Source organism: Spermophilus citellus, assembly GCF_964194105.1.
Source record: "Spermophilus citellus genome assembly, chromosome: 6".
NCBI lineage: Eukaryota > Metazoa > Chordata > Mammalia > Rodentia > Sciuridae > Spermophilus > Spermophilus citellus.
In genome coordinates, this window is record NC_138187.1 from 67972507 (window position 1) to 67995059 (window position 22553).

The 22553-nt window shown below is 34.7% G+C and overlaps 1 protein-coding gene across 1 annotated transcript in view; it reads left to right on the top strand.

Moving 5' to 3' along the window:
* The window catches only part of LOC308651248 (coiled-coil domain-containing protein 7-like), a gene marked incomplete at its 3' end in the record, with an annotated part of 163719 nt that overhangs the window by 72118 nt on the left and 69048 nt on the right, over nt 1-22553 (top strand). Inside the window, exon 11 of the mRNA XM_081298187.1 lies at nt 12362-12434. Coding sequence (XP_081154313.1) covers nt 12362-12434 — 73 coding nt within the window. The remainder of the gene's footprint in view (nt 1-12361; nt 12435-22553) is intronic.

A 22553-nucleotide genomic window follows, 5' to 3' on the forward strand; every position in this document is an offset into this window, starting at 1 on the left:
ATACTGTGGAACCAACCTAGATGCCCTTCAATGGATGAATGGATAAAAAAAAATGTGACATTTATACACAATGGAGTATAACTCAACACTAGAAATGACAAAATCATGGCATTTGCAGGGAAATGGTGGCACTAGAGCAGATTATGCTAGGTGAAGCTAGCCAATCCCTAAAAACAAATGTCAAATGTCTTCTTTGATATAACGAGAGCAACTAAGAACAGAACAGGGAGGAAGAGCATGAGAAGAAGATTAACATTAAACGGGATGAGAGGTGGAAGGGAAAGGGGGAGAGAAGGGAAATTGCATGGAAATGGAAGGAGACCCTCATCGCTATACAAAATTACATATAAGAGGAAGTGAGGGGAAAGGGAAAAAAATAGGGAGAGAAATGAATTACAGTAGATGGGGTAGAGAGAGAAAATGGGAAGGGAGGGGAGGGGAGGGGGGATAGTAGAGGATAGGAAAGGCAGCATAATACAACAGACACTAGTATGGCAATATGTAAAAACGTGGATGTGTAACCGATGTGATTCTGCAATCTGTATACAGCGTAAAAATGGGAGTTCATAACCCATTTGAATCAAATTTATGAAATATGATATGTCAAGAGCTATGTAATGTTTGAAGTAATAAAAAAAAGAATTATTGAATTGAGGAAGGAGAAAATATGCAGGCTAATGGCATTAATAATCTGTTCAGTGAAGTGATAGCAGAAAAAATTCAAAACCTTGTGATTGAGATATACAAGACCAGAAAAAGAGGGTCTTCAAACACATTATAAATAAAATGCCAAAAATCTAGGAAAAAAATTTAAAAACTTTTGAAATTGCAGGAAAGAAATGAAAGGTCACATTTAAAGGAAAGTCAACCAGAACAGCAGCATATTTCTCACAAGAATCCCTAGGAGGTCTTTGAGTAATATGTTCGAAGCCTTAAAAGAAAACTGCTAGCCAGAATTGCTGTATTCAGTAAAGCTATTCTCCAAATCAAAGGAGATGTAAAAAGCTTCCAAGATAAGCATAAACTAATAGAATTAAAGACTACTAAGATAGTCATGCAGAAGATATTTAAAGGAAACCTATATACAAAAGAAAATAAGAATAACCAAGAGCACTTAAGGGAGAAAAACTGTCATTAGAAGAGTAGATAAGCAAATGAGAATTAGTATTGAAGCAGGCATTAAAAATAAATCAAAATGGCAAGATAATAAATATCTCTCTATAAAAATACTGAATTTAAATGATTTCTATTTTTCTATTAAATTACCTTGGAAGAGGATACTCGTGACTGGTGTGACCCTGAGTTAGTAGACAGACATTCCCCCTCATGGAAGTCTCTACCCATTAATCTTCATGGAGCCTGTGACAGGATTTTAAACACCGGATGGTCACAAATGCAGTCTAGATGAGAGAAAATCCAAGTGGCTCCATGTGCAGAACCCTTCCAGCTGAACAGCAGCTCACCTCAAAATGGGGGAAATTGAGCACTGGGGAGTTCTGGCAGCTTAGAGAAGCAGAGTTTCAGATCCTGTGAAGATCTGCCACCCACCTCTCCACAGGGTACTGGACCGAGGACTGAAGTTGGGACTTAATGGAGAAACAGCCCTGTTCTCTCCTCCTCACCAGACATCCCAGTGCGGAAACGGGCAGTCGCTATCTTGGAGCATCTACCTCATTATCTTTGGGCAGATCACAGGGCAGTGAGGTTGGCGACATATCACGTGTGTGACCCCCAGCACTACCCTCCACCCAGCTGGGATAACTCAAAAAAATTCTTACCAGCTCTCAGTGGGCATGAAAATCAGAGCTGAGGGAAACTGAAAAGGCACCTGATCTCCAATTCCCCCTCCCCCCAGCTGTGATAACCAAAACCTTTCTCGACAGCTCTTGGTGGGCATGGCTATCAGAGGGAATTAGTCAGAATAGGTTGCTGGTTTCCAACTCCCTCTCTCCACAGCTGTGATGACTGGGTGACTACCAAACAAAGAGAGTGCTCAGTTGATCAAGAGTGCAGGGTGCAGGGCGCCTCACGCCCAGAGTGAAACTAGAGCTGTGGAGAAGAGCCCCAGTAATTGGGGCCTGGTGTGCAGGAGAAGTGAGGGGGATAGAAACCAGGAGCAACCCAAAGAAACTGGGATTTGAGAGACACCTAGCAGGGGAGGGAAAGCAGCCCCACACAGATTGCTTCCTACATACTGAGGACAGAGACTCAGCCTGGAAAGCACAGTGACACCTACTGGAAGAGAAGAAAACAGAACTCTAAGAGTGCATTTTTTTCTTCTTCCATTTTCTTTTCTCTATTTCTTTCTTCTTCTTTTATTTGTACTTTTCTTCTTCCTTCTCTGCCCCTCCAACCTCCCAAGCGTTACTACTTCTACTACGTGTAATTTACTAAATGCAAATAGGTGAAGGTTTCTATGCTTTTCATAGTCTTCCTAAGTACTTAGCTACCCAAAAATACTCCTGTCTATTCTCCTGTTAATATCTCCCTTCATTAGAGCTCTCCTCCAAAGTAGCTAAGATATATTAACCCCCATATCCTCACATCTTTCCCCCTAAACATAACGTCCTACGACCTACCCTCAGTTCTCTATACACCATCAGAATTTGTATGCCTTTTATGAAATTAATGAATTTACTTTAAATTACAATTGAACTCCACATTTCTAGACATTGTCTCCCATCACAAAGGAGAGATCTTGGAGCTATACAAAAGCAAAACAAATTTATAGGAGAAAATAATAACATAGCAGTCACACGGAGCTGGAAAGAAACATGAGCATCATGAAAAAAATAAGGAAAAAAAGGAACACAAACAATGTAGGACAACTCAGCAATAGAGGAGTTGGTAGCCACAGCAGAGATAATGTCAGATAAAGGTTTCAAGATATACATGCTTCAGATGATCTGGAGTCTCAAGGAAGACCTATACAGCAAATGCAGACAATGAAAGATCACTTTGACAATGAATTACATAAACAAATCCAAGAAGCAAAAGAGCAACTCTACAGGGAGATAGAGGTTATACAAAAAAAATCAAACAGAAATCCTGGAAATGAAGAAAATTATAAATCAAATTAAAAACTCAAATGAGAGTATCACCAGTAGAGTAGACCAATTAGAAGTCAGAACATCAGACAACGAAGACAAAATATATTATCTCGAAAAGAGTTTAGTCAACTCAGAAAGGCTGATAAGAAACCATGAGCAGAACATCCAAGAGATTTGAGATAACATAAAAAAAAAACAAACTTAAGAGTCATTGGGATAGAGGAAGATATAGAGGTCCAATCCAAAGGAATGAGCAATCTGTTCAATGAAATAATTTTAGAAAACTTTCCAGACATGAAGAATGAAACGGAAATCCAAATCCTAGAAGCCTACAGGATGCCAAATGTACAAAACCACAAGAGACCCACACCAAGACACATTACAATGAAAATGTCCAACATAGAGAACAAGGAGAGAATTTTAAAAGCCATAAGAGAAAGGAGGCAGATTACATTTAGGGGTAAACCAATTAGGTTAATGGCTGATTTTTCAATACAGATTCTGAAAGCTAGAAGATCCTGGAACAACATATTTCAAACACTGAAAGATAACGGGTTTCAACTAAGAATGTATCCTGCAAAATTAAGCTTCAGGTTTGACAATGAAATAAAAACCTTCCACGATAAACAAAAGTTAAAAGAATTCACAGCTAGAAAAACAGCACTGCAAAGCATTTTGGGCAAAACGTTACATGAAGCGGAAATGAAAAACAACAAAAATCAACAGTGGGAGGTAGAGCACAGTAAAGGGAAAAACTGATCAAAGAGGAAAAACAAATCAAGTTAAATAACGAAAATAAGCAAACATGGCTGGAAGTACAAACCATATCTCAATAGTAACCCTAAATGTTAAAAGCTTAAACTCACCAATCAAAAGACAGGCTAGTAGACTAGATTAAAAAAAAGATCCAACAATATGCTGCCTACAGGAGACTCATCTGATAGGAAAGACATACACAGACTGAAGGTGAAAGGTTGGGAAAAATCATACCACTCACATGGACCTTGGAAGCAAGCAAGGATGTCCATAGTCATCAAATAAAATTGACTTCAAGCCAAAGTTAATCAAAAAGGATAAAGAAGGACACTATGTACTGATAAAGGGAACCATTCATCAATAAGATATAGCAATCATTAATATATATGCCCCAAACAGTGGTGCAGCTATGTTCATCCAACAAACTCTTCTCAAGTTCAAGAGACAAATAGACACAATAATCATGGGTGACTTTAACACATCTCTGTCACCACTGGACAGATCTTCCAAACAAAAGTTGAGTAAAGAAGCTATAGAACTCAACACAATTAATAACCTAGACTAATTGAAATATATAGAATATATTAACCATCATCAAGTGGATATACTTTTTTCTCAGCAGCACATGGATCCTTCTCAAAAATAGACCATATATTATGCCATAGGGCAACTCTTAGCAAATGTAAAGGAGTAGAGATATTACCATGCATTTTATCCAATCATAATGGAATGAAATTGGAAATCAATGATAAAATAAGGGAGAAAAATTTCTACATTACTTGGAAAATGAACAATATGCTACTGAATGAACAATGGGTTATAGAAGACATCAAGGAGGTATAATTAAAAAATTCTTAGATATAAATGAAAACACAGACACAACATATCGAAATCTATGGGACACAATGAAAGCAGTACTAAGAGGAAAATTCATTGCATGGAATTCGTTCCTCAAAAAAAGAAAAACCAAAAAATAAATGATCTCACACTACATCTCAAAAGCCCTAGAAAAAGAAGAGCAAATCAACAGCAAATGCAGTAGAGGCAAGAAATAATTAAAATCAGAGCTGAAATTAATGAAATCAAAATAAAACAATTGAAAAAATTGATAAAACTAAAAGTTGGTTCTTTGAAAAAATGAATATGATCGACAGACCCTTAGCCATGTTAATGAAGAGAAGAAAAGAGAGAACCCAAATTACTAGTATATGGGATGAAAAAGGCAATATTGCAACAGACACTACAGAAGTACAGAAGATAATTAGAAATTATTTTGAAACCTTATACTCCATTAAAATAGAAGACAGTGAAGGCATCAATAAATTTCTTAAGTCATATTATCTGCCCAGATAGAGTCAGGAGGATATACACAACTTAAACAGACCAATATCAAGTGAGGAAATAGAAGACACCATCAAAAGATTACCATCCAAGAAAAGCCCAGGACCAGGTGGATATACAGCAGAGTTTACAAAACCTTTAAAGAAGAACTAATACCAATACTCTTCAATCTATTTCAGGAAATAGAAAAAGAGGGAGTACTTCCAAATTAATTCTACAAGGCCACCATCACCCTGATTCCAAACCAGACAAAGACACTTCAAAGAAAGAAAACTTCAGACCAATATCTCTAATGAATATAGATGCAAAAATCCTCAATAAAATTCTGGCAAATCGGATACAAATTCATATCAAAAAGATGCACCATGATCAAGTGGGATTCATCCCAAGGATAAAAGTTTAGTTCAACATACGGAAATCAATAAATGTAATTCATCACATTAATAGACTCAAAGGAAAGAATCATATGATCATCTCAATTGACACAGAAAAAGCACTCCTTCATGTTCAAAACACTAGAAAAAGTAGGGATAACAGGAACATATCTCAACATCACAAAGGCTATCTATGTTAAGTCCCAGGCCAACATCCTTCTAAATGGAGAAAAATTGATTGCATTCCCTCTATAAATGGGAACAAGATAGGGATACCCTCTTTCACCATGTCTATTTAATGTAGTTCTTGAAACACTGGCCAGATCAATTAGACAAAAGAAATTAAAGGGATACGTATAGGAAAAGAATAGCTGAAATTAGCACTATTTGCTGATGATATAATTCTACACCTAGAAGACCCAAAAAATTCTACCAGAAAAAATTCAGCAAAGTAACAGGATATAAAATCAACACTCATAAATCAAAGGCATTTCTGTATATCAGTGACAAATCGTCTGAAAGGGAAATGAGGAAAACTATCTCATTTACAGTAGCCTCAAAACAAACAAACAAACAAACAAACAAACAAAAAACAACAACTTGGGATCAAGTTAATGAAAGAGGTGAAAGATCTATACAAAGAAAACTACAGAGCCCTAAAGAAAGAAATCAAAGAATTCCTTAGAAGATGGAAAGATCTACCTTGCTCTTGGATAGGCAGAATTAATATTATCAAAATAACCAAAAGCATTGTACATATTTAATGCAATTCCAATCAAAATCCCAATTATATTCCTCATAGAAATAGAAAAAGCAGATATGAATTCATCTGGAAAAATAAGAGACCCAGAGTAGGTAAAGCAATCCTTAGCAAGAAGACTGAAGCAGGTGGCATCACTATACCAGACCTTAAACTGTACTACAGAGCAATAATAACAAAAACAGCATGGTATTGGCACCAAAATAGACTTGTAGATCAAGATACAGAATAGTGGACACAGAGAATAATCCACATAATTACAGTTATCCTACATTAGATAAAGGTGCCAAAAACATGCATTGGAGAAAAGATATCCTCTTCAACAAATGGTTCTGGGAAAATTGGTAGCCATATGCAACAAAATGAAATTAAACCCCTCTCACCATGCACAAAATTCAAAGCAGATCAAGGACTTAGGAATTAAGCCTATGTCTAAAAGAAGAGAAAGTAGGCCCTAATCTTCGTCATGTGAGATTAGGCCCCAACTTCCTTAATAAGACTTATATAGCACAAGAATTAAAACCAAGAATCAATAAATGGGATGAATTCACATTAAAAAGTTTCTTCTTAGAAAAGATACAATCTTTGAGGTGAATAGATAACCTACATATTGGGAGCAATTTTTTATCCCTCACACATCAGATAGAGCACCAATCTCTAGGGTTTATAAAGAACTCGAAAAGCTAAACAACAAAAATAAATAAACAAAACAAATAAATCACCCCAATCAATAAATGGGCCAAAGACCTGAACAGACACTTATCAGTAGAGGATATACAATCAATTAAGAAATATATGAAAAAGTGTTCATCATCTCTAGCAATTAGAGAAATGCAAATCAAAATTATTCTAATCCTGTCAGAATGGCAGATATTATGAAAATAAACAACAATATGTGTTGGCTAGGATGTGGGGAAAAAGATACACTCATATACTGCTGGTGGGACTGCAAATTGGTGCAGCCAATATGGAACGCAGTATGGAGATTTCTTGGAAAACTGGGTATGGAGCCACCATTTGACCCAGCTATCCCTCTCCTTAGTCTTTACCTAAAGGACTTAAAAACAGCATACTTCAGGGACACAGCCACATCAATGTTTATAGCAGTACAATTCATAACAGTTAAACTGTGGAACCAACCTAGATGCTCTTCAGTAGATAAATGGATTTTAAAAATGTGATATATATATATATATATATATATATATATATATATATATATATACATACATACACACACACATACATACATATATACAATGGAATATTACTCAGCAATAAAAGAGAATAAAATCATGGTATTTGCAGGTAAATAGATGGAGTTGGAGAAGATAATGCTAAGTGAAGTTAACCAATCCCCAAAAACCAAATGCCAAATGTTTTGTCTGATATAAGGAGATTGATTCATAGTGGGGTAGGGATCAGGAGCATAGGAGGAATAGATGAACTCTAGATAGGGCAGGGTGGTGGGAGGGAAGGGAGGGGGCAGGGTGTTAGCAATGATGGTGGAATGTGATGGACATCATTATCCAAAGTACATGTATGAAGATACAAATTGGAGTGAATATATTTTAGATACAACCAGAGATATATGTATAATATAAATTGTAATACATTTTGCTGTCATTTATTTAAAAAATCAATAAAAAGTACAATTAATTAGAATACTTAAAATCTACCAGCTGCCTCTGCTGCCTCCACTGACTCTATTTCCGTGGGCACTGCCAGCTTCATGAGGTAGACCCCCAATAGCACCCAAGAGGCCAGTAAAGGGCCACATGCAGACCAGAGATACTAGAGAAAACACAATGCCTTTGGGGCCCAACTTGTTTGCCAATGATGTGATTGGATACCTTCAAATGAGCACCCAAATAAGCATTTAAAAAAATTTACATCCAAAAAAATATTGAAGTTAAATATCAGTAACATTTAGGTGTAAGTGTAAGTGATGATGTGGAGAAATGCACTTTCTCATACTTTAATAGAAATTCCTAGGAAATTAATGGATCTCTCTATACTATTATCTTTTGAAAATAGAAATGATGTACCTAAAACCCCAAAATTTTATTTTTAGAAATGTCTCACAGAAATATTGACATGAATGTCTAAGCATTGTTTCTTTTGTGTATTGAGTATTTAACATTTTACTGAGCTACATCCCTGGTTCTTTTTTTTTTTTTATCTTGATTCAGGGTCTTTCTAAGTTGCTGAGACTGGCTGTGAACTTGTGATCCTTCTGCCTCATTCTCATGAGTCATGTCTAAGCATTTTTAATGGCTATATTGGATTCCAGTCTTTGTCACAGTTTATTATTCTCTTAATATTTATACAGTTTTCATTTAGATTTTTTCACCAATATTGCTATTGTTAGTACATTAGTAAAAACAAAATCATGAAAATACATTTTGACTAATTAAATAAATTTATTGATAGCAATAGAACACTGTGCACTAAAATAAGATAATCCTATTTTAATTGCTTTGAAGCATTTTCAAAGTGAAAATGCAAGGTAAAAGCCTAGTATGTCAATTTTTATCCCATTTTATAATCTATCTGTATATCTGCGTTGTAGGTCTCACCCAAGGAGGAAAAAATATTAAAAATGTTTTGCATATATTGTTAATAACTACTTACTAATTCACAAAATAGTGTATGTTATGTAAGAAGGGTTATCTTTCTCCAATACAAAGCATACAATTAAACCCCTTTTAACTACTTTTGCTATTTCAAAGTTACCCTATAGGCCACATTGTTAACCTGGGATACTTTTATGAGGTTACATATTTCCTCTATTATTTTATATTGTAGAAAAATTGTTAATGCTTGAAAGCAAGGGTCTTTCACAAAGTTGAATATTTATTCTGCTTAGGAGAACCTATTTACCCTATTTGCTCAATAACACTGATGTTTCTTTCAAAGGAATTTCATATTAGCTGCCAGAAAAATAATTTTTATGTGATACACTTATATGATTATCTTTATCTCTATAGATTTATACTGATATAGAAATAAAATTCATAATTATATACCTCAAACTATTATTAGTAGTCAGGAGGCCTAGGGGATGGATATATTAGAGGATGCAAGGAGAATTACAGGTGGAAAGGGGAAATTTATTTTTCTGTCTGTTGAAGGGTTATATATTACTTTTGTATTTTTAAATATTCACATTTATATAAAAACTTTTAAACTTGTCAATGAAATAATCTCATTATTTCAAAAGTATATTTATCTGGAAATATTTTTTATTCTTCCTATAAATCTGTTGGTCCAGTTGTTACTAAGTGGCTCTAATACTGCCCTGGAGGTGTGTAGGGGGGGATAGGCTACAATCTTGTTGCTCCAGGAGTATTTGGAACTAAATTGATAGGAAAATATGTTTTATTCAAAACTAGTTTTCAAGAAAGATAGAAGATGCTTATTTGTTTCAAAATATTTCATCTTTGAGAAGTTCTGGGATGAAGAAAGCTTTTAAAGTGCAAAATGTGTGCCTTAATACAAAAGACAGGAATTTCACAAGTTTTGCCTCCTTTGGAGGGAAGGAGTCATTATGGCCCAAAGGAATTTCAAAAGTTTCATCTAGTAACATGATCTCTGCTCTATACATACTTTGGCCAATCAGTCACCTGTCAGCTGCAATGATGGACCTCTGGACTTCCCTGATGCTAAGTACTGTTAACTGTCCATGTCCAACCTGATAGAAAATGACTTTTGATTGCTTACCCCCCATAACTTTGTCCTCTCTCAGCAGTAAGCAGCCAGATCAAATTGATATCCACATCTCCTAAAAACATTTAGGAACCCCAAATCCTTGAGGGGAAAATGACAGGAAACAGACATATGTGAGTGGTGAGGTTGAAGGAATAACTGTCTAACCTGGGTCTACTGTGCTGATCTCCATATGTTTTCATTTTTCAAAAGCAATTTACCCATACTCCTGCCTGATTTAAGTTGACAGGATATGTCACATTCCTCAGCAACAGCAAAATACCTGTAGAGGAAATACAAACTGAAAATTCCAATGAAAAGAATATAAATTTACCCTGATGTCACCTACAACCTGCATGGGGATGGAATAAGTAACAATCAGAGGTGTGGGGCAGCTGAAATTAAAAGTCTGGAAAAGTAGTATTAACAAATAAAGCAGGAACTGGGGTCGTGGCTCAGTGGTAGCACATGTGAGGCACTGGGTTCAATCCTCAGCACCACATAAAAATAAATAAATATATTGTATTCATCTGTAGTTAAAAATATTTTTAAAAAAGAAAGAAAGCAAACAACACAGAGAAATAGTTTTCAAAGCCAGGGGTATGATGGGTGGAAGAGACCTGATGGATCTGATCCTAACAAAGGGAAAAGCCCATGAAGGCTGTATTTATAGTGAAACACACCAAAATAATTTATTGTGAGGAGGGATTCCTCAAGGTAAAAAAGAATCGAGAAGCTGTGGGGAAGTTGGGCTGGTTGGGGACTTAACACTTGCATGGTAATTCTTCCTCCTCCAGGCAGCTGGTGTGTTAAGTCTGTTTAGGCACACTTCTATCTCTTTTATCCAAGGCATCTAAATTCAAAGCTATGGAACTCATAAATTCCACACTAGGCATGGATTCTGCCTCATTAACAGTGGCTGCCTGCAAATGGGCATATCTTTCTACATCTTTGCATGAAAAGATTCCCCAATATGGCAGTCAAGCTGTCCAAGGCCATGGAGTTCAAAGCAATAATTTATTTGCCACTCTTGACACCCTGAAGTAGGGAACTTTTGTGACCTTTACACAGACCAGATCCCAGAACCCAAGAGGATTAAGGCTAATATCCCAATCATAAAATCTGTAAGAGCAGGTTCCAATTAAAACAGGTCTGCATGAGCCAAAGTGACCTAGAGTTGCAGTGGGACTTGAAAGTCTGATGTCATCCAGCTATCAGTCAAAAGTCAAGAGGTGGACTGGGGCAAGACTCTCTTGAAATTTCCCTAGGATCTCCAGTAAAATTGGAGGGCAGGAGGGGGTGTGCCATTCTTCTCTATGAAATGATCCATTCTTTCCTTTTTCCTTTTCCTATCTCCTCTAATAAAGTCATGCCCGCTAATTGAAGTGACATGTCTGAAATCCTTTTATCATGGTTGCAAGAATTGCTACAAAGTGAGGGCCTCTGCAGCTGCCTTGGCTTCACAGTAGGCTGCTGCCCTGTAATAATACTGAGTTGAAGATCCTAAGTTAGTGGAGTAATAGATAGATAATGGCATTTTAGTTTTTCTGAATATTGAATTTTCAAATTGTAACCAGAATAACAGTTTTTGTTCCTCATAATTCTTTATCATATTCAGGATATATGTTGTATGCTATTATCAGATTGCTCTTAAAATACTGTTTTGAATTATGACAGGAACCATTATATGATCCAACAACCCCACTACTACAGTTATGCATCAGGTTATATGTTTCCATATTATTTAACATTTTCTTTGTACATGTAATATCTTATCTTGTTTAGTAGAAAACCTGATGCAGTTGTCTTCTGTCTTGTACTTTTTAATGTCCCAAGACTGAAAAGTCTTGTTTTCCCATTGATTATTATGAATCCGTAAAAAAGGATTATTGTTTACCTTTTTAAGAAGCATCTCAGTTTTCTATTTAAGTTATTTGATACAATTGGAAAACAATAGGTTAGACATATTCTTTCTATTGTCTTTAGCAGCAGCTATCACACATGTGCTCTATCACATATAGTTCACATTTGCTGGACCTCAGTAAAAGTTTTTAATTTATTGGAGGCCAAGTTTTGGATAAATTATATAATCTCTCTGTGCCTGGATTTCTTAATTTAAAAATAGTGATGGTACTTTCTTTTTTGAGTTATTTTAAGGATTAAGAGAATGCAAAGTAACATGAAGACTTGCACATAATATGTATTTAATAAAATTATATTTTCATTCATCATAAGCATTTTGCTATTTAGTATTCATTTCACCCTCCTATCTCCTAATTATGCTTATTCAGTTTTAACATCTATTGCATGAGTTATAGTAGCATAGAACTATAACTTCAGTCATTCTAATGCCTTTACTTTTATTATAATAGATACTGCTTCAATGACTAACCAATTCAATATGATGTTGAAAGTATTTGAAAAACAGTCAGATATGTTGAAAAGGTAAACTTTTAAAACAACTCTTTTTTCCCCTAATTATAGCATGTATAAATGAATAAACAAAATATGGTATATGCATATAATAGATTATTATTTAGCCTTAAACAAAGTGCTTTATCTATGCTATGACAAGAATAACAGGACATTGTACTGTGTAAAATAAGCCAATCATTAAAAGACAAATACTGTATGAGTCCCCTTACATAAGTTATCTAGTCTGATTTTTAGAGACAGAAGGTAAAATGATGATTGCAAAGTAACAAGGAGAGGGGAAGATGGGGAATTATAATTTTTTTTAAAGAGAGAGAGAGATAGAGAATTTTTTTCATATTTAGTTTTTAGTTTTCGGTGGATACAACATCTTTATTTTATTTTATGTGGTGCTGAGGATCGACGCAGCGCTCCGCGCATGCCAGGCGAGCGCGTTACTGCTTGAGCCACATCCCCAGCCCGGGAAATTATTTTTTAATGCATATAAAGCTTAGTTTTACATAATGAAAATAGTTTTGGATATTGGTTATAAAATAATGTTAATTCGCTTAACATGACTGAACAGTACTTAAAATGGTTAAGATTGTTAATTTTATGTTATATATATTTTACCATAGTTTGAAAAAATAAGAAAAATCACAATGATACAAAATGTAGTTTGTGTATAGTCTTTTCAGTGGTAAATTCATATAATTCCTCTTTTAAGTAAATATACTTTTTCTTTTAATTGGAAAATAAAACCATGTTTATTGATGGTGTACTACATGGTGTTTTGATATGTGCATACATTGTAGAATATCCAAATTAAGCAATATAGCATATTCACCATCCTCATATTCTTTTTTTTAAAAAAATTTATTTGTTTTAATTAGTTACACATGACAGTACAGTGATCTTGACGTATCATACATTTGAATCAGATGGGATATAATTTCTCATTTTTCTGAGTGTACAGGTTGCAGAATCACATTGGTTAATGCAGTCACATATATACACACAGCAATAATAATGTCTATTTCATTCTGCTGTCCTTCCTTTCCCCTCTCCTCCTCCCCTCCCCTCTCATCACTTGTCTCTATCCAATCTACTGTGACACACTTTTTCCCCCTCACATTGTCAAACATGTATTTTGTATAACAATGAGGGTCTCCTTCCATCTTCTATGCAATTCCCGTTCTCCCTCCTTTTCCCTCCCACCTCTCTTCCCTATCTAGAGGTAATCTTCTTCTCACATTCTTATTATTGATTTTTGTGGTGAGAACTTTAAAAATCTACTCTCTTAGAGATGTTGAATTCTGCAATATATCATTATTGACTATAGTCACCATGTTGTAGAACTCTAGAACTTAATACTGCTATGTAACTCTGTTCTTTTCACAAACATGTTCCCATTTTCCTCCACCTCCTGCCCTACTTTGAAACTTTTTTTGGGGGGGTACTAGGGAATGAACCCAAGAGCACTTTATCACTGAGCTACATCCCCAGTTCTTTTTATTTTTTATTTTGAGACAGGGTCTTAATAAGTTGCTGAAGATCTTGCTAAGTTGCTGAAGTTAGTCTTGAACTTGTGATCTTCCCACTTCAGCCTCATGAGCCAGTGATATTACAGGCATGCACCACCATACCTTTTTGAGTGCCAACATTATGCTCAAAAAGTTTTGGATTTTGGAACATTTTGGACTTCAGATTTTCTAATTAGTGATGCTCAATTTGTAAAATCTATGTTAATGTTCCCAAATCTGAAATAGCCTGAAATCTGAAATACTTCTGGCCTCAAGCATTTTGTAAAAAGGAAGCCCAACCTATAGGAAATGAATTCATCAAGTTGAATGTATACAAGATCAATAAGCAAAAAATCAGTTGCATTTTTATATACTAGTTGTTCAAAATTGAATGTGTCCCCCCAAAGTTGAAATTCTTTACCCTTGCTACTACAGAGTGGCCAGACTGAAAGTAAGACTGTTGCAGATATAATTAGTTATTATGAAGTCATAATGAGATAGGATGAACCATTAATCTAATATAACTGATATCCTTATAAAAATTGGAGAGTATAGATATACACAGAAGGAAGACTTCCAGGTGAGGGTTCAGGCAGAGGTTGGAGTTATGCTGTTACAATTCAAGGAATGCCAGAAGATAGAAGAGGCAGAAAAGTTTCTTCCCTAGATGTTTCAGAAGGAGTGTAGCCATGAAAACACCTTAATTTGGGGTTTTAAATCTTCATGCTTGGGAGATTCAAGATGATGGAATAGAGAAAGACTTCATTCTTAGTTGCTCCATTGCTTGGGATTCAAGCAATGGGAGTACTGTTCCTCAGGGGGTGGGTGAAAGAGGGATCTCACTAAAATTTAATATTGGACAGCCAGAGTAACTTGGGTTCATTAAATGAAGAAGAAAGAGTACAATAGAGCAGAGCTGCTTGGGGCAGCAGTAGTGGTAGTGGTGCTGGTTCACTATAGAGGGAGGAATAATACAGAGAGAAATATAGATTTGGTATGGAAAAACCTGAGATCAGAAAAGTGGCTTGATCTTAGCTGATCCAGAGGATGCTCTGTGCATTGGTGTTTGAAAAGTTCTGTTTTCCAACTGACCAGAGAGCTGAAGTGGGAGCCATTTTGAAGTAAATATACTGCAGCTGCTGCTTCAGAAGCCAAGAGATCATCCTAGCAAACAGTGTCACACTGTCCCATTAGGTACCTACTGTATGGTCTAGGAGAACATGAGTAAAATAGGCACAGAAAAGATTGTACCCAGTGGAATTCAAGTTGGAAAAGTGAAAGGGGCACCAACTTGCTTTTCCTTTTTAGTCTGGCAGCTCACATGACCAGCTGAAGCTAATTGGAAATCTAAACTGCTAGATGTGAATACACTCAGGGATCAAGCCTAGCAAATATGTTTCTGGGCAGCAGAGTGTGAGGAAGATTAGCTTACCTGCCTCAGAACTAGAATTCCTGGGAGGCTCTTGAGATCCAGACTCCCAATAGAGATTAGCAACTGCAAGGCCCTAGGAGTATGTTGATCTGATATGTCCAGAACAGATGTCACCAACAAAGCCCCTGTGGCCTGAAGACCTAATTCCCAACTTTCAGAACTGCATTTGTAGAACTCTGCAGCAACTCCACCTTGGGAATGCAACAATATGTGTGGACAGAACTCCAACTGACAGTGCTTTCCACTTCATCGTACCTCATGTTGGTGAGAAGGGAAGGTGAGACTTATTTCAATCAGCTTGAGTCTTAAACCACTCCAACTGGCAGCTCTCTCACTCTCTTTGTGTGTGTGTGTGTGTGTGTGTGTGTGTGTGTGTGTGAGAGAGAGAGAGAGAGAGAGAGAGAGAGGGCGGGGGGGAGGGAGAGGGAGAGGGAGGGAAGGAGAGATGTCTGTGCTGATTGGTTTAAGTCCATATTTAATATACATATTTGGTTTTATCCCCCTCATTTTTAGCATTTTTAAATGCATTATTTTTCCCTGCCTTGTCTTTTGAGGATTAAAGTTTTTTATTTATATATTTTTTGTATGGTTGTCATTTGTTTCTTTTCTTCTAACAGAAAAGTTCTATTGTTATCTCTCTCTCTCTCCTATTTGTTTCTTCCATTTTCTCCTCCATCCTTATAACTATTAACTGCTACATCTCTTCTGCATTCTGTTTACTTTTTGAAATTGTAAACTCTTTTCTACCTTCCTAGCACATTTTCTTTTCTCTTAATTAACTGTATTTTTACCATCTTTTAGAACTAATTGGTTTATATAACTCCTGCCCCCACCATTAAATCTGATGCAATTATTACTGCTGTGGATAACATAATCAACACAAGCTGTTTGCTTTAAAACCATATATAGTTCATGGTAATTGTTTTTACTGTTGAAAATTGCTAATCTCACCATTTTTTGGTTTGGGTAGTAATTAATGTTATACATATCATATAAGGTCCTTGGTATTTATTTTAATGCTATATATTATTTGCACCGATTGTAGCTATTGTTTGTTTTACTCTATTCTGTGAAGTTCTGTTACAAGTTAACATGATAGAGACTCTGCTATTGAACTAAACTCAACCTAAACAGCATACCTTGCTCCACACACAAATAAATGACACTCAAATTCAGCTGTACTTTAATGACCAGAAGAGAAAGAAACACAAACTTATAACCAGGTCCCAAGTAAAAATGGATAAGTGTGGACCCCCAGGTCCCATCTTCAAATATCCACTGCTATAGCAAAAACAGTGAATTAGCACAAAGACTGTGGATATCACACTTATGAGGGGTTCTCAATGTAAATTACTCTAGGACACTTTGGTAAGTGAACACAATAATGTAGCTGTAGTTTCCCAGAACTTCAGTTTGGTAATGTGTCCTAAAATGGCCACACATAAGAGTAGAAGAGAAATATCTTCCAAAGAATCATAAAACACAACATAGGAGTACAAGAAATATGAAAACAAGGTAAAATGACACCTCCTAAAGTTTGTTACTTATCAGCAACTGATTAAGTGGTTGAAATATCAGATAAAGAATTCAAAAGAAACATTAAAATGATCAGTGAATTTCAAGGGACCACAGAAAAACTACTGAATGAATTAAGAAGTCAGTATATCATATGAATGAGAAGTTCAATATGCAGATAGAAATATTAAAAAAGAACCATTGTAAATTAAAGACAAAACAAATCAAACAAAATGTTCAGTTGAAAGTCTTTCTAATAGTGTAAACTATACTAAAGGCAGAATCTCAGAACTGGAAGACAAAGTGACTGGCCTTGAACATTCAGATGACATTAAAGAAAAGAAAATAAGCAAACATGATTAGGCTATACAAGACCTCTGGGACAACATTAAGAAACAAATTTAAGAATCAGTGGAGTTGAAGATAGTTGTAAGATGCAGGCTAAGGGAATTGATAAATTCTTCATGGAAAATCTTTCCAACTTTCAGAATGTGATGGACATCCAAATACAGGAGACATTCACAACAGCCAAGAGCAACAAAAAAACCTCTCCATGACACATTATAATTAAAATGACTAATATACAGAACTAGAACTAGAATAGAATTTTTAAAACCTCCAGGGATAACATCATGTCACATTTATAGTCAAGTCAATCAAAATTACTTCTGATTTCTCAGCACAAACTCTAAAAGCCAGAAGGACTTGGAATGATGTGATGAAAGAAAATAACTGTCTACCAAGACTGCTATATCCAGCAATGCTATTCTTAAAAATCAAAGAGGAAATAAAAACATTCCAAGATAAGCAGAAATTAAAAGAATTCATGACAACTAAACTGGCACTACAGAGCTTAATTAATGAAATACTCCACATAGAAGAAAACAGAAGAGCTCATAAATAAACAAACCTCATTTGAAAAGTAGCTAAGCAAATGAGAAACAAAACCAAATTAAACATTATAATTAAATCAAAATGGCAAGAATTAATATACACATCTGTAATAACATTGAATGTAAATGGTCACAACTCTCAAATGAAAAGACATAGATTGGCAGAATAAATTTAAAAGATTCAACTTATGTTTTTTGCAAGATATACACCTTACAGGCAAGATAGGCACAGGTGTAAATAAAAGACTGGAAATTAATATACAATCTAAATGGAACCCCCAAACAAGCAAGAGTAACTGCTCTCACATCTGACAAAAGAAGACTTCAAACCAAAATTAATAAGAAGAGACAAGGAAGGTCACTTGATACTTGCAAAAGGAACAATCTAACAAGAAATAATAATAATAATAAAAATAAAAAATATGCTCCAAACATGGGTGCAACTACTTACATAAAAGAGACACTACTCAAATTGAAGTGTCAGGTAGATGCCAGGACAATAATACTGGGTGATTTCAATACACCTTTCTAACCATGTGATAGGCATCCAGACATAAACTAAGTAAAGGCTCTTTGGACCTGAAAAATATGACAAATAAAAAGGACCTAACAGACATCTATAGAATATTTTATTAAACAACACCTGAATACTCTTTTTCTCACAATGGCTCATAGTCTTCTTGCAAAAAGACCATATTTTAAACTACAAATCAACTCATAGCAAGTATAAAACAATTGATAAAATTTCTTGAATCTTATCAGATCATAATGGAATGAAATCGGAAATCAACAGAACAAAACCCTACAGAAACTATATGAACACTGGGAAATTGAATAATACACTTTTTTTAAAAATTATTTATTCATATATTTGTTATACATGATAGCAGAATACATTTCAATTTATAGTACACATATGGAATACAATTTTTTTTTTACTCTGGTTGTACTCCATTTGTCTTCATACATGTACCTAGGATAATGATATCTATATCATTCCACCATCTTTTCTACCCCTTTCCCCCTCATTTTCCTCCCTTCCCCTGGCCCTATCAAAGGTCCTCTATTCCTCCCATGCTCCCCCTCTTCCCCATTATGGATCAGCATCCATTTATCAGAGAAAACATTCAGCCTTTTTTTTTTTTTTTTTTTAGGATTGGCTTACTTCACTTATTCCCCAACTTCATCCATTTACCTGCAGATGTCATGATTTTATTCTGTTTTAATGCTGAGTAATAGTTCATTGTGTGTATATATCACAGATCAAGATAAAGATCCATTCATCTATTGAAGGGCATTTAGTTTGGTTCCAGAATTTAGCTATTGTGAATTGTGCTGCTATAAACGTTGATGTGGCTGCGTCACTGTAGTAAGTTGTTTTTAAGTCCTGTGGGTATAAGCTCGATGAGGAGAGGGATAGGTGGATCAAGTGGTGGTTCCATTCCAGATTTTCTAAGGAAACTTAATATTGCTTTCCAGATTGGTTGCACCAATTTTCAGTCCACCAGCAATGTAAGAATGTTCCTTTTCCCTTCACTTCATCGCCAATAGTTATTGTTGTTTGTATTCTTAATAACTGCCATTCTGACTGGATTGAAAAAAATCTTAAGAGTAGTTTTGATTTGCATATCTCTAATTGCTAGAGATGTTGAACATTTTTTCATATATTTGTTGATCGACTGCATATCTTATTCTGAGAAATGACTGAATTACCAAAGCACTATAGAGAGTTAATGCAATTCAAATCAAAATCTCAATGACATTCCTCATAGAAATAGAAAAGGCAATCATGAAATTCATCTGGAAAAATAAGAGACTCAGAATAGCCAAAGTGTTCCTTAGCAAGAAGAGATCCTTATCAAGTGGCATCATTCTACCAGGCCTTAAACTATACTACAGAGCAATAGTAACAAAAACAGGATGGTATTGGCACCAAAATAGACTTGTAGACCAATGGTACAGAATAGAAGACACAGAGACAAACCCATATAATTACTGTTAACTTATATTAGATCAAGGATCCAAAAACATACATTGGAGAAAAGATAGCCTCTTCAACAAATGGTGCCAGGAAAACTGGAAATCCATATGTAGCAAACTGAAATCCAACCACTATCTCTCACCATGCACAAAACTCAACTCAAAGCAGATCAAGGACCTAGGAATTAGACCAGAGACCCTGAGCCCAACAGAAGAAAAATAGGCCCAAATATTTAGCATGTCAGCTTAGGATCTGACTTCCTTAACAAGACTTCTAAAACACAAGAAGTAAAATCAAGAATCAATAAATTGGATGGATTCAAATTGAAAAGCTTCTTCTAAGCAAAAGAAACAATCAATGAGGTGAAGAGAGAGCCTACAGAATGGGAGAAAATTTTACCACATGCACATTTGATAGAGCACTAATCTCCAGTATATATAAAGAATCAAAAAACTTAAACAAAACAAAACAAAACAAATAATTCAATCAGTAAATGGGCTAAGGAACTGAATAGTACACTTTTGAATGATGGATGGGTGATTGAAGAAGTTAAAGGAGAAATTTTAAAATCCTTGGACTCAAATGAGAATAGTGATACAATATATCACAACCTCTGGAACACTATGAAGGCAGTTCTAAGAAGACAGTTTACAGTTATGAGCACTTACATAAGAAAACTACAATGATCTCAAATAAACAACCTAATGTTGCATCTCAAGGCCCTTGAAAAATAAGAGCAAATCAATTCCAATGGCACTGGCATAAAAACAGGCACATAGATTAGTGGTAAGGAATGGAAGACACAGAGACAAACCCACACATCTACAGTCACCTGATCCTTGACAAAGGTACCAAAAACATAAATTAGAGAAAAACAGAGTTTTTAATAAATGGTACTGTGACAACTGATTATTCATATGTAGAAAAATGAAACTAGACCCTTATCTCTCACCCTCCACAAAAATGAACTCAAAGTGGATCAAATACCTGGGAATTAGATCAACTTTAGAGGAAAATGTAGGATCTATAATCCAACATATAGACATAGGCAATGACTTTCTCAATAGGACATATAAAGCTCAGGAAATAATGTCAAGAATTAATAAATGGGATGTACAGCAAGGAAAAAATTAGGAATGTGAAGAGAATTCTACACAATGGAGAAAATCTTTGCTAGCTATTCTTCTAACAGAGGATTCTTTATATATTCAATATATAAAAGAATGATAAAACAACTCATAGAAAGTTTATGTATTCAAACAGTATGCATTGGATTCATATATAAAACACACCTCAATAATAAAAATGTAAATAGGTAAGGAATTGAATAGATATTTCTTCAAAGGAGAAATACAAATAGTTGATAAACTTGTAGAATATTTTTAACTTCATTAGTCATTAGGAAATTGAAAAGCAAAGTGATAATGAGATATTACTTCATATACATGAGGATGGCTTAAAAGACAAATAGCGACTGTTAGCAAGTATGTAGGACCCACAGACATTTCTGGTAGGAATTTAAATGGAGCATTCACTTTAGAAAATGTTTTTTTTTTTTAAATTGTCACTTCCTCATAATGCTGAATACAGAGGTAACATATGACCCAGGAATTCTATTTCTAGGTTTGTATTTGAGGAAAATGAAAACATAGTCATACAAAAACTTGTACATGAATGCTCATAATGTCATAGTTCATAAGAGTTTAAAAGGGGAAATAATTGAAATGTTCATAAGCTGAGGATTTGGGAGATTAAAATGTGGGCTATTCACACACTAGATTATTATTGGGCAATAAATAGGAACAAGGTCCTAATATATGCTACAACAGAGATTGACCTTGAAAACATGCAAAGTGTAAGAAGCCAGTCTCAAAAGACCACATGTTGTATGATTCTATTGATATGAACTATCCAGAATAGAAACATTTATATAAAAAAAGCAAACCACTGGTTTATATATATAGGCTGTGCTAGGAGGAATGGAGAATGAGTACTAATGGGTATAAAGTTTAATTTTTGATAACTAAAATTTTCTAGATTAGTGGCGATGGTTGCTCCACTTGGTGAATATATTAAAAGGCATTTAGTTATATATTTTTTTAAAAAGTGAATTGTATGGAATATTAACTATATCTTACTAAAGCTGTTATAAATTCCAACTTAGTCAAAAATCTATGATTTATTCATAGTATTTAATAGATGTTAGCAAATGGTGACCCATAAGTCAAATCTGTCCTTTAGCTTATTTTCATAAATTAAATATTATTGGAACACAGCAACACTCATTCTTTATCATCTACATTTGATTTTGCATATTGAATTGTTGTGGTACATACCATTAGGCCTTCATAATCTAAAACATTTACTGTTTGACTCTTTACAAAAAAATGTTTGGCAACCTTTGCTATGGAATAGCATTTTAAAAGAATGAGAAAAATCTTTGCTTATTAATAAATTACATATCAAACATTATGTTAAGTGAAAAAATTAATTTGGAGTAATATGTAGAGTGGTAATTTGTATTTTAAAAAAAGACATGGAACTCTAACCCAGCAATAAAATTATACAACTGAATAGGTACATTCACTGTTATGTAGATGTATTCTGAAACTATAATAGCCGTGCATTAATATCTCTGGGTAGAGCAATGGATTTTTGGAGTAGTAATCAGAAATGTATTCTAACCTTGATTGTATTATTTTAAACTCTTTACAAAGAAAATATCTAGGTGTATTACATAAATAAAAACATAAATGTAAAAGTCTAGCACATTACTGATAGATATAATACGATATTATATTATGTTTT